Genomic DNA, 12,170 nt, shown 5'->3' with positions numbered 1-12,170 from the left:
AATTGACAATTTTGGTGATTCAATAAGACTTTGGATACAGCTTGTGGAGTTGTGGGGCTTGATTATCAGTGCATCCCTCCCTTCAGAGTTAGAACACCAGGAATCAAGGCATAAAAAATCACTTACACAATGAAATAAGTGGATAGAAGTCGGTGTCCTGTCACCAAATCACACTTCATTCGCTAGTGCACAGTACACTGGTTGTGGCCAGCCAGCTTGGAGTCGGTCCTCAACTGAGGAGATTCTGAACACCTAGTTTATTTGGTCAGTCCATGCTTTCCTGATTGACCCAGATTAACAAACTCGATCAAGAACCTCATAGTAATGAGGTCTACCTGGTTCCAATCACTACACACAATCTCAGAGAATCCCATTTTCCAGCCTCAAAAATCATGTACTTGCTCATATGTGGCATATAGGTCAAGCCCTTTCTCTTCTCAGCCATGCCTCACTATACTTACTTATATTTTACATATAAAAACAGCCTCAATTTTCTCCCCCAGAAATGCATATCTTATTTAGCAGCACTTTGAAACACATTTCATGGAATCAAGCAGGTTCAGTTATCAAGTTGCATAGAGATATTAGATATGTCCAATATTTGCGTTGGAAACTAGACTTGCTGCTGGTTCATTTTAATACTCAGGCTATAAGTCAGCTCCCATGTCTGGAGGATTTTTTCAAAGATTCAAAGAACTGTACTCTGAAGAAGGGTCCCTGAATTCTGTTTTCTGTCCCCACATGCTACCAGACTTGCTGGGTTTCTCCAGCAATTTCTGTATTGTCTATGGTAACCATACTGTCCATATTCAAATTCAAATCATTGAATCATAGAGTGTTTACAACACACAAAATCCATTGTGCCTGTGAACGTTCTCTGCAAGAACAAATTAATTAGTACCATTCCTCTACCAGTTCTCCATTTGCTCTGTACTTTTGCTTTCAGATAATTACCCAATTTTAAAGGCTTTGGCTAAACCTGCATCCATCACAACATCAGGCAGTACATTCTGGATCCTAATGACTTTCCGCATAGAAAGGTTTGTCTTCATATCACTGTTGTTTAGTGTCATAGAGTCATATATCACAGAAACAGACCCTTCGGTCCAACTCCTCTATGCGGTCCAATTTTCCCAAATCAAACTAGCCCCATTTGCCTGTGTTTAGCCCATACCTCTAAATCTTTTCTATTTATGTACATGTCCAAATATTTTTTAAAATGTTGTGACTGCATATTCACTTTCCTCTAACAGTTCATTCCATACACAAATCACCCTCTGAGTGAAAAAGTTGCCCCTCTGGTCCATCTTAAACCTTTCTCCTCTCACCTTAAAAATATGCCCTCTAGTTTTGAACAATGGCGCAGCACAGTAGGTAGTGTTTGAGCTGAACCTGTCTGCTCCAGGCTAGCCACGTTCTTTTTCTGTCTCTCCTTTTCACTGGATTTCTTTTTCTTTATATTGTCTTCATTTTCTGACATCATGGGGAGGTTGGATCAGTGTCAGCCAAGGCTCCTGGCTCATAGGTTCAATGTGTTGACTCCTGGAAAGGCTGCAATGGTGGCAGCATGCGGTCTCCTGGCTTTGCAGGGCTGATGCGTGGGCTCCTGGAATGGCAGTGGGGCATCAGCTGCAGCGAGGGTGGAGCAGGGAACTCCTGGCTGCGCTATGCCCAGAGCAGTGGTCTTGCAGAACTCCTGGAGTCATGCTTGGGACCCCAGCCGATGAAGGTGAGCACAATGTATAGTGACCAGAACCAAGGCCAGGTCGATCTCATTGTCTATGACACCCTTGTTTGGGGTTGTTAACTTGGGCCAATCAAGGAGGCCAAGGCTAACAGGTATAAACAGAAGACTTAGATAGCTTCCTTACTCCAGGGACCGACTCTGGGCTAGCTAGTCAAGAGTCCATGTACAGTGCACATGTAAATAAAGGGTGCCGTGCTGAAAGGATAACAGCTTCTGTGCAGTTACTTCAGTGGTGACCAATGAAAACTGCACACTCCCGAAGGAACTTCACTCACAACAGTCCTCTTAGAGTTGAGATATGCACTTCTGGCATCAAATGAGTCAAGCTTGGGAAGCTTGACTCATTTGATCCTGCTATCAAAGACGAGGCCCAATATGTAGAAAGAATGCAGTTTTTGTTTCCAGGCAAATGGCATTGGGGCAAATGAAAAGCAACAAGTAATCCTTCTGACTGCTTGCGGATACTCAGCATTTTTGGTTATTAGAAGCCTAACTTTCCTGAGGCATCAGACACTAAAACCTTTCAAAAGTTGATGGATTTAGTTAAGAAATATTACAATCCCAAGCCTCCCCTAATTCTGAGGTGCTATCAGTTTTATTCGGCAGTTTGAGAATCAGGGGAATCAGTATTGGGATTTTTGATGAGGTTAAGATGACTGGCAGAGGTTTATAACTTTGCGTTAACCCAAATGAGATGCTGAGAGACAGTTTCATAAGTAGGATTTTAGCTTTCTGGCTGAAGCCCAACTGGACTTCAGATTGGCACTACAACTGGTTTGACATCAGAATATGCAGCAAGTGGATAATGTGAGCCACGGGTATCCCAATGGAAGTGGATACCCTCAACCGTCCAACTGAGCTTAGGGAACACCGCTTGAGTGTAGGCAATCACAGAGCCTTACACAGGGCATATCCTGAGCAGAGGACCCTAGGTCAGCCCACAACTAATTCCAAAACAAAGCCAAGACTCGGACAAATGGCTAAAATGTTCTTTAGAATCTGGGCTGGCAAGGCATTGTGGTTGCTGCCAGTATGATGACTTGAGACAGCAAAGGAGTCCTATTGGGTCTGACTCGAGTAAGAGAATTCATAGGCCAGTATCTAGGACAGTATACACACTGGAACATCCACCTACATGTGGTTTGGAACAGTTAAATTGCTTAGCAACATCCAAATCAGAACCAATCAAAATAAATGTCTTGTTAAATCATTACCTAGTTGTAGTGGATGTCAATATCAGTGCAGCTGTATCCACAATTGCAGAACCAGTTTTTTACAAGCTCTGGATTCCAACACTGAGGTTTGCGCTGGACCTCAGACAGACTGAGAACCTTTACCGGGTAACCATTACAGATTAAGACTACGATGTGGGTTCCAGTCTCCTATGAGAAGCAATTGGTGCAGTCACCATGGACTATATTAAAAGACTTAGGCCCAAACTTGACAGGGCAGAATTGGTAGAGAATGATTCCCCTTGGTTGGCTCAATATTTTTCAAGTAGAAAATGGTTGCCTGAGTGAAATCCTAATTAAATACCCATAAGCTTTTCAGGAAGGTCTAGGGTCTATCAAAGGAGTAAGCCACCTTATATGTTGACCAGGAAGCAATTCTACAATTCTGCAAGGCCTATTGTGTGCCATTTGCCTTATAGGCAAAAGTAGAGGCAAAAATCAGAGGCTGGAAAGTGAAAGAATCATCAAACCAGTACAGTCTGCGGAAGTGGCTGCATCAGTCTTGCCAATTGCAAAGCCTGACATCTCTGTATGCCTTTCTGGGGATTTTAAGTAAACACTAAATTGTTTTTGAAGCTGGATAAGTACTCAATCCCTTGCATAGAAGATTCATATGCAAAGCTGTCAGGAAGCTGTCCTTAACGAAGCTTGCCATGAGACAAGCAAATCTGCAATTGTGACTAGATGAGAAGTCCCAGAAGTATGGCACAATTGATACCCTTAAGGATTTGTATCAATATACAAGACTGCCATTTGAGCTATATCATCCTGTGCCCTTTTCTAGCAAATGAGAACATTTTACAAGGTCTACCCAGGTTGCCTTTTATTTGAGCTGAAAATTTGTTGCTGGAAAAGCACAGCAGGTCAGGCAGCATCCAAGGAGCAGGAGAATCGACGTTTCGGGCACGAGCCCTTCTTCAGGAATCTTTTATTTGGATGACATGGTAATAACCAGGAAGACCTAGAACGAGCACCTAGAGAATTTGGACATAGTGCTTTGACATTTCTCCCAAGCGGGTGTACACATTAGAAGGGAAACATATGTGTTCCAGACCTTGGGCTACAGAGTCAACACAAACAGGATATGCCTGTTGGAATACAAAGTGAGGGCACTCAAATGTGCCCCGGCTCCCACATCTGTACCAGAGCTTAGGTCCTTCCTTGGACTGGCGAATTATTACAGAAAGTTCATATGTAACCTGGCCTTTATCTTGGTACCCTTACCACTGCTGATGAAAATGGGTCAGCCTTGGAAATGGTTACACAGACAAGTAGTAGCATTTAGGGAAGTGAAAAAGCAGCTGTCGTCATCTCAAGTCTTGGCTAATTACAATCCCAAACAAGACATGCAGTGCTTCCCCGTATGGTATCGGAGTAGTGTTGGCTCATTGGTGGCCCAATGGGGAAGAATGTCTGAAAGTATGTGCTGCCTGGACTTTGGCTGATGCCAAACGCAAATATGCTCAGATAGAGGAGGAAGGTTAGGCAGTCATATTTGGTGTGAGAAAGTTCCACCAATACCTTGACAGACATAAATTTGTAACAGCAACAGACCATAAACCTCTGGTAGGATTACTTAAACAAGACAAGTCTGTGCCACTCATAGCTTCTGGTCGAATTCAGTGGTGGGGCCTTTATTCTCAGTGTATACAATTACAAGTTGGAACACCGTCCAGGAGGCCAAGTGGTAAAAAGGCGGGGGGTGCCTTGAGCCAGCTCCCACTGGCAGATACACCACTGGTGGTGCCTCCCCTGAGGAATCCATCAAACTTTCTGGACATCTTTCTGGTCACTGCTGACAATATCTGACTGTGAATACAATACAATCTGGCCTTGGCAAAACTAAAACAGCTGATGGTGATGGGGGAAGCAAAAGGGCCATCACAAACCGAATTGAAACCTTTCTAGACTTGGTGAGACTAGATCACTGTAGAGGATGCATATTACTGTGGGGAGAAAGAGTGATTGTCCCAAGTAAAGGCTGCCACCTGCTGATCTTCTCCAGGATCATCCAGGGGTTTCCAAAATGAAAATATTGGCAAGAAGTTATGTTTGGCAGCCAAGATTGAATGCTATCTTAGCTGCATTGGTGGGGCAGTGCCCACAGGGCCAACAAGGAGAAAACTTATTGCCAGCATCTCCCCCACATTCAGGGGAATGGCTGGGATAACCCTATACTCAGTCCTCTCATCGGTTCAATATTCTTGGTCAGAATTTACTCGGCAAACTCAAGAATGATGGTTAAAAATCTGCAATACTGTTCACAATATACAGACTCCCAGAAGTACTGGTCACGGACAATGGGATGTCATTTACCAGCAGGGATTTCAAGTATTTCCTAAAGTCCAGTGGCATTCGGCATGTACGGACAGCTCCATACCATCCATCATCCAATGGTCTGGCGCAAAGAGCAGTCCAAACGTCCAAGGTAGGCTCAAAGAAACAGCCTATCACTTCACCCGAGACCAAACAATCCCAATTCCTGTTTGATTATAGGACCACCTCTCACACAACTATGGGGAAAGCTTCAGCAGAGTTGCTAAAGGGGAGAAGACCTGCACCAGGTAAAACTGATATTCCCAGACCTGAGGCAGGAAAGGTAAAACAACACCAGGAATGCCAATGCTAACCACAAGCCTCTTCTACTCAAGAGTAACAGTTTACTTCAGGAGACGAAGTTTGGTGTCAAAACCACAGAAATGGCCTTGCATGGGTTTAAGGCAAGGTTGATTCGAGCTGAAAATGTGTTGCTGGAAAGGCGCAGCAGGTCAGGCAGCATCCAAGGAGCAGGAGAATCGACGTTTTGGGCATGAGCCCTTCTTCAGGAATGAGGAAAGTGTGTCCAGCAGGCTAAGATAAAAGGTAGGAGGAGGGACTTGGGGGAGGGGCGTTGGAAATGCGATAGGTGGAAGGAGGTCAAGGTGAGAGTGAGGGGGTGAGGGCGGAGAGGTCAGGAAGAAGATTGCAGGTTAGGAAGGCGGTGCTGAGTTCGAGGCATTTGACTGAGACAAGGTGGGGGGAGGGGAAATGAGGAAACTGGAGAAATCCAAGTTCATCCCTTGTGGTTGGAGGGTTCCTAGGCGGAAGATGAAGCGCTCTTTCTCCAACCGTCGTGTTGCTATGGTCTGGCGATGGAGGAGTCCAAGGACTGCATGTCCTTGGTGGAGTGGGAGGGGGAGTTGAAGTGTTGAGCCACGTGGTGGTTGGGTTGGTTGGTCCGGGTGTCCCAGAGGTGTTCTCTGAAACGGTCCACAAGTAGGCAGCCTGTCTCCCCAATATAGAGGACGCCACATCGGGCGCAGCGGATGCAGTAAATGATGTGTGTGGAGGTGCAGGTGAATTTGTGGTGGATATGGAAGGATCCTTTGGGGCCTTGGAGGGAAGTAAGGGGGGAGGTGTGGGCGCAAGTTTTGCATTTCATGCGCTTGCAGGGTAAGGTGCCGGGAGTGGAGGTTGGGTTGGTGGGGGGTGTGGACCTGACGAGGAAGTCACGGAGGGAGTGATCTTTTCGGAATGCTGATAGGGGAGGGGAGGGAAATATATCCCTGGTGGTGGTGTCTGTTTGGAGGTGGCGGAAATGACGATGGATCCCACTCCACCAAGGACATGCAGGTCCTTGGACTCCTCCATTGCCAGACCATAGCAACACGACGGTTGGAGGAAGAGCGCCTCATCTTCTGCCTAAGAACCCTCCAACCACAAGGGATGAACTCAGATTTCTCCAGTTTCCTCATTTCCCCTCCCCCCACCTTGTCTCAGTCAAATCCCTCGAACCCAGCACTGCCTTCCTAACCTGCAATCTTCTTCCTGACCTCTTCGCCCCCACCCCCACTCCGGCCTATCACCCTCACCTTGACCTCCTTCCACCTATCGCATTTCCAACGCCCCTCCCCCAAGTCCCTCCTCCCTACCTTTTATCTTAGCCTGCTGGACACACTTTCCTCATTCCTGAAGAAGGGCTCATGCCCGAAACATCGATTCTCCTGCTCCTTGGATGCTGCCTGATCTGCTGCACCTTTCCAGCAACACATTTTCAGCTCTGATCTCCAGCATGTGCAGTCCTCACTTTCCCCTTGAAGGTTGATATGAGGTCAGGTGCTGGGAGATACAAAGTTTGGATAGGTGAGATGGACCTGAAGAAATGTGTGGATCACACAAAAGCTGCTCCCTTGCAAACAGGGCAGATCAGAAAAACCAGAAATGCTATCAGAAGCTGTGAGTTCTCACCCTCCATCTAATGTCCATAAAATCTCAGAGTCCGAAATGGATCCAGTTTCGATACCGTTACTGCCTGAAAAGAGAAGGAAATTCTCTCAAAGCTCCAATCGTAAGAGAGGGGCTATGGTCCGGTACACACCACCCATGTCCGAGTCAGAGTCAGAGGAACTGAACCTGGGGCAAAAACATCCCAGGAGAAGCTACAAGAAAAAGAACAGGCGTACATCCTGGAACATTTGGGGGTGAGAGAGGGGTGTGGTGATTGGAGTGAGGGCCTCTATGATTGAGGTTATTAACCTGAGTCAATCAGGGAAACCTGGCTGACAGATATAAACAGGAATGTTAGAGAGTCTCCTCAGTCTAGAGACTGGCTCTGGGCTAGCTGGTCAGAGTCTATGTGCTGTGGTCTAACAAAGGGTGACTTGATGAAGCAATACCAGCTTCTGTGCACTTACTTCAGCAACAATCAATGATGTTTCTAATGGTCAGCATTACTGATGGATAGCTTTATAATTCTGATTTGCTGTTGAATTTTAAATTCCACCACTGACTTGTTTCGTAACATTACCACTATGTCACTGTCTTCCACAAATGTAATGTGTTTAGAAAATATTTTTTAGATTTCTCGATTTTACTTTCCCAGATTTTTTATATCTCTGCTCAGTTGCTCTAATCTACTTTTCAATTTTTTTCCCTTGTGTTTTCTATAGTTCTCAAGTCTTTCTGCACTGTCCTACTATTGGTATTCAAAAGAAGGCTCTTTTTTTGGTTTATCGTTTAATGTTTTTTTTTGACATGGAGGGACCTTTGGAAACATATTAAATCTGAACCCTCTCAATCTCCATTTGAATGCTGTTTTGCATTGATTTATCTTATACATCTTTTTCCAGATTGTTTTACAAAAGCCAATTTGGAAAGTAGGAATGCAATACCTTTAACATAGATCCGGTCAAACCTCAGTAAGGGAAGCTGCAAGTTATATTTGTCCGTTGTATTTCAGGTCTACACTCCAGTGTTGTAGTACAGAGGAAGTGCTTTCAGTGTCAAATCAGGCATTAAACTGAGGCCCCATTGTTATCTCAGGTTGGCATAATGTGTCCTATTGCACTATTTTACAAAATACAAACTAATATCCTGATCAATACCTATCCCTTTAAGAGCATTTCACAGTTGAAATGATCATTATTATATTTGCTGTTTAGATTTAGATTAGGTTCCTTACAGTATGGAAACAGGCCCTTGGGCCCAACAAGTCCACACCGACCCTCCGAAGAGTAACCCACCCAGACCCATTCCCCAACCCTATATTTACCCCTGACTAATGCACCTATCAGTATGGGCAAATTAGCATGGCCAATTCACCTGACCTGCACATCTTTGGATTGTGGGAGGAAACTGGAGCAGCCGGAGGAAACCCACGCAGACACAAGGAGAATGTGCAAACTCCACACAGTTGCCCGCTGTTGTAGGGCGCACAGACTGTATGCCATATTTTCTACATTTTAGATTAGATTAGATTACTTACAGTGTGGAAACAGACCCTTCGGCACAACAAGTCCACACTGACCCGCCGAAGCGCAACCCACCCAGATCCATTCCCCTACATTTAACCCTTCACCTAACACTACGGGCAATTTAGCACGGCCAATTCACCTAACCTGCACATTTTTGGATTGTGGGAGAAAACTGGAGCATCCGGAGGAAACCCACGCAGACACGGGGAGAATGTTTTAAGTGAAGACATTTGAAAAGAACCCCAATAACTATAATGCACATTTGAATATCCTGGTATTGTGAAAGGTGCTGGATAAAAGTATTCATTTCTTTGTGTTATTGAAATAGGACACTCTAGATGCCTAGATAACTACGGTAGAATGTGCTTTTGATAAAGCAGTAATTACTACTTTTGGTACATGCCACTTACATGCGCTTTAATAGGTGAAAGTCATCACATCGTTCAATATTCCACAGTAACAGGCGCTCCTCACTGGCCAGACACAGTTGGAGCTGGTTCACTGGGTTAAAACTCAGAACAGTAGGCTGCATGCCTACAATAGACTCGCTACAAAGACGAACGTTTGCCTTCCAGTTCCTTAAAATTGACAGCAATAAAAACAGATTAACAGATGAAGCTGACATTCCTTCCCAACTATTTCAAATAGCAAAAGTTTGGGAAACCAAAATGTTGAAGATGTCAGATTTTCACAGCCGCAAACTTCAGATCTGAATATGAGTTTTGCAGAAGTGTAGCCGCTGGAAAATAGCCAGGGTGAGCACAAGTCAATCCCATGCTCCTACTGCCAACAGGACTGGGAAAGGAAAGATTTATCACAGCAGGCATGACTAGTCACTGCTGCTTGTTGACCCTTAGGCACAAAGCAGCACTTAGATTGTTTAGCACATACCATGATATATACAATTCTTCCTGTCTTGACATCAAATTCATAGATTGCCATGTGTAACAGGACATCATAAAGAACACAACTAAATTAAAACACAAAATCAGGCTGCAGAGGCAAACTTGTTATTGCAGTAGTATGCAAAGGCTGATACAGAATATTACAGACTAAAGGTGAAATCATTGCACATGATCTTTATTCAATTTCATGTAAGATTCTTAATTTTAACCATTCAGACTTATCAAAGAAGGAAAACATTTATAATGCACAATGTTTGTAAGACACTAATCTGATCATTTCACCATCCTATGAGATACCAAACAAGGTCAGAGGCAGAGTAATACTCCTTCTTTGTTTTTCCTATTGACACTGCTTCCCACACCCACAACCACCAACCCATACACATCTCCCCTCAAAACCCTCTCCAACAGGTATAGCACATGGTTGAAATAAATTTCCCTCTACACTGACCCCATCAAACACTCCCAGAGTAGGCACAGCAGAGAATTAACTATAGAGTAAAGTTACCTCTACACTATCCCCATCAAACATTTCCATGGGCTGTTATAGCTGGGATTAGATTCAGAGTAAAGCTCTGAAACGCTCCTAAAACAGGGACAGCATAGAGTTAGATCCAGAGAAAAGCTTCATCTGCACTGACCCCAAACTGTCCCAGGGCAGGTACAACATGGGCTTAGATACAAATTGATGTTCCCTCAACGTCATCTGTAGGGTTGCAAATTATGTATTCTGTGTATGTAGCTAGGTTTAACAAAACCTAATAATGTATAGTTACAAGTGTGTACACCTGATTTTACTACACTAGGGATGCTCTAGAGCAAAAAGGAGAAAGTGAGGACTGCAGATGCTGGAGATCAGAGCTGAAAATGTGTTGCTGGAAAAGCGCAGCAGGTCAGGCAGCATCCAAGAAACAGGAGAATCGATGTTTCGGGCATGAGCCCTTCTTCAGGAATGCGGAAAGTGTGTCCAGCAGGCTAAGATAAAAGGTAGGGAGGAGGGACTTGGGGGAGGGGCGTTGGAAATGCGATAGGTGGACGGAGGTCAAGGTGAGGGTGATAGGCCGGAATGGGGGTGGGGCAGAGAGGTCAGGAAGAAGATTGCAGGTTAGGAAGGCGGTGCTGAGTTCGAGGGATTTGACTGAGACAAGGTGGGAGGAGGGAAATGAGGAAACTGGAGAAATCTGAGTTCATCCCTTGTGGTTGGAGGGTTCCTAGGCGGAAGATGAGGTGCTCTTCCTCCAACCGTTGTGTTGCTATGGTCTGGCGATGGAGGAGTCCAAGGACCTGCATGTCCTTGGTGCAGTGGGAGGGGGAGTTGAAGTGTTGAGCCACAGGGTGGTTGGGTTGGTTTGTCCGGGTGTCCTAGAGGTGTTCTCTGAAACATTCTGCAAGTAGGCGGCCTGTCTCCTACTTCCATATCCACCACAAATTCACCTGCACCTCCACACACATCATTCATTGCATCCGCTGCACCCGATGTGGCCTCCTCTATATTGGGGAGCCAGGCCACCTATCTAGGGGTTTAGATAGGGTTGACCATGAGAACCTTTTTCCACGTATGGGGTCAGCTATTACGAGGGGGCATAGCTTTAAATTAAGGGGTGGTAGGTATAGGACAGATGTTAGGTGTAGATTCTTTATTCAGCAAGTCGTGAGTTCATGGAATGTCCTGCCAGTAGCAGTGGTGGACTCTCCCTCTTTATGGGCATTTAAACGGGCATTGGATAGGCATATGGAGGATAGTGGGCTAGTGTAGGTTAGGTGGGCTTGGATTGGCGCAACATCGAGGGCCAAAGGGCCTGTACGCGCTGTATTTTTCTATGTTCTATGTTCTAGCGCAGTAAGTGTGATTATGTAGGCTATTTTGGTGCTGGACATTCTATGATTCATTAGACCCATATAAGTCTCCTGTCAGCAAATCAGTGAATTCTTTTAGCCACTCATGTGCTCATCTAGTTTTCCTTCAAAGTATCTATACAATATGCCTCAACTATCTCTGATAACCTGCACCACATTCTCACAGCGTTGTGAAGCAAAAGTCAATATCTGTAACAGGTAAGTTACCAGATGGTGAGATTGAATTCTGGGAGAGAGGAGAAGCTGGCAAAATAGAAGCCCGAGTAGCTGAACTCCAGAAGCATGTAGTCCAACTCCGCCCCATCTGCAAAACAGAACAACTACCATCATGAGAACCTCCTGGTTTTTGTGACACTCATGTTCATCAACTTTAAGAATGTGAGAAATTAAAAATATAACGTCACTTGCACATCAGAAAACAGCAGCAAATAAGCACGGGGCATGGAGTTAAATACAGATTAAAGCTCCCCCTACATGTACTACAGTATAGCCAAGTTTGTAGATGATGCAAAAGTGGGTGGGGAGACAAGTGGTAATCATGCCACAGAGTCTGCAGAGAGATATACCCCGATTAAGCGAGTGGGTAATAGCTTAGCAAATGGAATACAATGAGGGGAAATGAAAGGTTATGCACTTTGGATGGAAGAATAGAGGTGATGAATATTATTTAAATGGATAAAGATTCCAGCGGCACGGT

At 44.8% G+C, this 12,170-nt stretch overlaps 1 protein-coding gene across 6 annotated transcripts in view; it reads right to left on the bottom strand.

Annotated features, from left to right (window-relative positions):
• The window catches only part of cfap43 (cilia and flagella associated protein 43), a 145,623-nt gene that overhangs the window by 126,168 nt on the left and 7,285 nt on the right, over window positions 1–12,170 (bottom strand). For all 6 annotated transcript variants that reach the window (XM_043712886.2, XM_087998806.1, XM_087998804.1 and 3 more), the window contains 2 exons: window positions 11,681–11,777; window positions 9,122–9,289 (listed from right to left, as the gene is read on the bottom strand). In XM_043712886.2, coding sequence (XP_043568821.2) covers window positions 9,122–9,289; window positions 11,681–11,777 — 265 coding nt within the window. The remainder of the gene's footprint in view (window positions 1–9,121; window positions 9,290–11,680; window positions 11,778–12,170) is intronic.

This window comes from Chiloscyllium plagiosum, unplaced genomic scaffold (genome assembly GCF_037043375.1).
Source record: "Chiloscyllium plagiosum isolate Xiang-an unplaced genomic scaffold, Cpla_swu_hap1 HiC_scaffold_22, whole genome shotgun sequence".
Lineage (NCBI taxonomy): Eukaryota > Metazoa > Chordata > Chondrichthyes > Orectolobiformes > Hemiscylliidae > Chiloscyllium > Chiloscyllium plagiosum.
This window is presented reverse-complemented; position numbering and strand designations above follow the sequence as displayed.